This window comes from Armigeres subalbatus, chromosome 3, assembly GCF_024139115.2.
Source record: "Armigeres subalbatus isolate Guangzhou_Male chromosome 3, GZ_Asu_2, whole genome shotgun sequence".
Lineage (NCBI taxonomy): Eukaryota > Metazoa > Arthropoda > Insecta > Diptera > Culicidae > Armigeres > Armigeres subalbatus.
Window position 1 is genome coordinate 422,796,551 of NC_085141.1, and position 3,873 is coordinate 422,800,423.

Sequence of the window (3,873 nt, forward strand, 5' to 3'; positions counted from 1 at the left end):
TAACACCAGGACTTGGGCTTGTGCGCTTTGAGCGGCACACGGTCGCTTTGGTGGGGCCTACTTGCGGATACATGCAGCTTTTTGTAGAGGTTTAACAGGGCCCACTGTCAAACCCCACCACATCCTAGGCAAGCCTTACAACTCGCAGATGGCCTGGGGAGGGATCGACGAAACACAGAGCAGACTGTAAAAAACGCGTATATTTTTTGTTGGTGACTAGGAAATCTAAGCCGTTTTCAATACTAGATACTACGAAGTAGTGATAGGGAGTTTGTATGAATTTGAGAAACATTATCTCATTGTATGCAGGCAAACTATTTGAGGTTCAAACACGGACCTTAACGATGGCATGTGATCCAGTGACATACAAAACAACAAACAAGAAAAGCCGTTGAAAATTCGATGAAATTTGGAATTCATTTTTTAGGTCTATAATATCTGGTAAAGCTTCAAACGAGGCACTTATCTAAAGACAAACTGTATATGAGAATCTGCATCAAGGTATTTCAGTATTGATAGCAACTGATCAACTTCAAAGTTGAAATTTATTGACCTTACCACGTCAACCAATGTACCAAGTTACCGATAGCCCAGGAATTAATATATCTTTATCCGAATAAGTCTGGCGTTTTCTTGATACTACTTGGTCCAATCACTATTCCTACCTTCTGCCAAAGTTGAATTTCATTTAAAGGCCTTTCAAACCACCACCGACCAAGTCACTCTAGATTTGGTGTTTTCTTCATCAATAATGACGATTCATGCTCTAATGGTGATTCCGAAGGTTATTCAATGCACTCCAAAGTAGGGTTCTTCTTGATGCGACTACGTCCGATAGTGACCCATCCACTGACCGGCAACTTAAGCGATGGAGGTTAATTGGCCCAGCTTGATCCACTAATGCATGAATTCACAATAAGTCTTGATTTTTATGTCGGCGACACACGCACTATTGGATCTATTTTTTTTATTTGCGTAGGTTTATTTAGTCTTTAATAATCCTTACTTCCTTATTATTGGAATATATGCGTCTTAAGGAATTCATAAAGCAAATATTTAGCAAATGCACCACGCAAAAAACGTTCAAAAATTTCAAAAATATCCCATGCATAAAAGTAAGGGGCGCTCAATAACGGATTCGCCAAGGGCGCTGGGAGTCCACGCTACGGCTCTGAGCAGAGGTAATATTTACTCAATAGAGAACCCGGAAGATGATGCCGTGTAAATGGTGGTGAGGACCTGATGAAATAAAAGCAATTTAGTCAAGTCCAGTGTCCAGTGGAGAAGGATACTTTATCTTTCAAGACTGCAAGTTCAGCCAGAAAGTTTGTTTCTGATCGTTTTTTCATTCATTTGACATAGACTTAACGAGTTGATATCGCTCTGTCGTTCAACGTACGTAACCAGAGTCCTGTGCTTCTTGACCTTGATATCCGACCTTTGGTCTGGAAATTCTATTTGATCCAGTTTGTATATGACCTTCTGTAGCTTAAACCATCATGGAAACCTATTAGTTCCTTACCGGTCCGCGGCCCACATAGGGTTGATGCCAAACAAACCACACCAAAAGCTGCTTCCACGCTTATCAGTAATCGCGGTTTGCGGTTGTATTCGTTTTACCGCTGAATGTGGTACATTTACATTTAAAAGATGCATCACGAAGCGATGTTTATATTGTCTCTCATTGACACTCGAGCGAATTCATGTTCGTCCACTTTGGCGGTGGTAATAATTCTTTTTAAAAAATGTCCCCAACAGTTCCCAATGTAAGTCTCGGGAATGGATACTCCATTCCCGGACTAGGATATGGGACATATTTGGTAAGCTACCCAATTGTCTTTAATAATTCAAAACTAATAACGATTGATTACCATAATTTCCACCAGGCAAAAGAAGGACAAGGGGTTGACCTTGTGAAAAAGGCAATCGATGCAGGGTACCGACATATCGACACAGCGTTTCTGTATGAAAACGAAGTGGAAGTCGGAGAAGCGATCCGTGCAAAAATAGCCGAAGGGGTAATCAAGCGTGAAGATGTTTTTGTCACCTCTAAGGTTAGTTATTGAAGTACAGAAACAAAAACTGTGTCGAAGAATGTAACAACTGTTTGATGCTGTGTAGTTATGGAACACATTCCACCACCCGGACCACGTGGCAGATGCTTTCCAACGGTCATTTGATATGCTCAACATCGAGTACATCGACTTGTATTTGATGCACTCACCGATGGGACTTGCCTTTCAAGGATACGAATACTCGAATATGCAGCCAAAGGATGCTGCTGGCAATGCGCTCTTCTCCGATGTCGATTATGTTGAAACATGGAAAGCGCTGGAAAAGTTAGTGAAAGACGGAAAGGTTCGTAGTATTGGCCTGTCGAATTTTAACAGCGAACAAATCCAGCGAATCCTGGACGTTGCCGAGATCAAACCGGTCAACAATCAAATTGAGGTGAACCCTGGCTGGAATCAGAAAAAGTTGATCGAGTTCTGCAAGAGCCGTGACATAACTGTGACGGCATTTGGCCCAATGGGAAGACCGCACCGAACCACCTACGGGAACAAAACGGCTTTGGGAGATCCAAGAGTGTTGGAAATTGGACAAAAGTATGGTAAAACCGACGGACAAGTAATTTTGCGATATCTGGTGAGTAGAGAGAAGTAGGAAACAAAATGTGATGCTAGCGGATTTTATTACGTTTTTCTATCATTCTAGGTTCAATTAGGCACGATTCCAATTCCTTACTCGACCAAGGTGGAACGAATCCGGCAGAATATTGACGTGTTCGATTTCAGTTTGAATGATGAGGAAATGCAATACATGGATACTTTTCAGTCGGAACGAACATTACCATTTCCACCGTTGAAGAAACACAAATACTATCCATTTGATTTGGAATTTTAAAATTTTTCTTAGAAAATAAATTTTCTCAATCATTAAATCATTTTGTGTACGAACTTTGCATTTATCAACCCCAAAGATCCTTTCACATATATTTTATATATTTGTTTTATAGAATTAATAATTGGTTTATGAAATTTTACTAATAATAGGGCAACGTTACCAATATTGGAGGTATTGGTAGATCCACAAAAGAAAATATTTTTTTAAAAATTGATAATTATGGGAAATTTACAACTTTAATATCTTATTCAATAGATAAACTACTAATAAATTTGCTAAACAAAATGAGATTGATGTCATTTAACATCAACAGCTATTAAATATTGATTGCACCACTAATGGGTACACTGTTCCTTTAGTGGCGGTAAAAATTAGTTTTGGTTCCCATAGTGGCGCTATCCATTGATTTCTTATGAGACTTGCCACTATTGGTACAGTTGCACCATTATAGGTGCAAGGGAGTTAATTTTATTAAGAAAAATCATTGTTTTGAATAGTTTTTCAAGCGAAACCTTAGGAAAAGTTGTATTTGACTGGATATTTAAAGCATGTCGCATCAAATGAAACCATCGTAAAGTGTATAATTATGATAAATCTCATTCAAACCCCACTACCTCCACTAAGGGACCGGTTACCCTAATCTTTTTTCACGCAAAAAGCGATGTTTCTAAATTTGGAGGTTTTCTATTATTCACATCAATAAATTCTTCATTTAGCTTTTCAGTTATAAAATTGTCACCTGTCACGAATCCGAAAAAGCACCTATTGAAAAAATTGCTTTATTTGTCACTACCAATCGTTGCATTGTAGAAATCAAATGTGTGCTCAACAACTGTTCATTATCTCACAGTCTGGTTAGATTACTACATTAGTAGACTTGTGTATATACTAGATGCGTATGTACGTACACTCTTGTTACATGTGCAAAGAGATTAATTTCTAACACATCTGAAGCACCCTTCACCGTAT

General features: G+C 38.8%; 1 protein-coding gene across 1 annotated transcript; it reads left to right on the forward strand.

The window, feature by feature from the left end:
- The first annotated feature begins 1,663 nt into the window (after nucleotides 1-1,663).
- LOC134227367 (1,5-anhydro-D-fructose reductase-like) lies at nucleotides 1,664-2,941 on the forward strand. The gene is made up of 4 exons (XM_062708781.1): nucleotides 1,664-1,820; nucleotides 1,887-2,054; nucleotides 2,122-2,646; nucleotides 2,716-2,941. The coding sequence occupies exons 1-4, from the start codon at nucleotides 1,746-1,748 to the stop codon at nucleotides 2,902-2,904; spliced, it is 957 nt and encodes a 318-aa protein (XP_062564765.1). The 5' UTR covers nucleotides 1,664-1,745; the 3' UTR covers nucleotides 2,905-2,941.
- The last annotated feature ends 932 nt before the right edge of the window (nucleotides 2,942-3,873 follow it).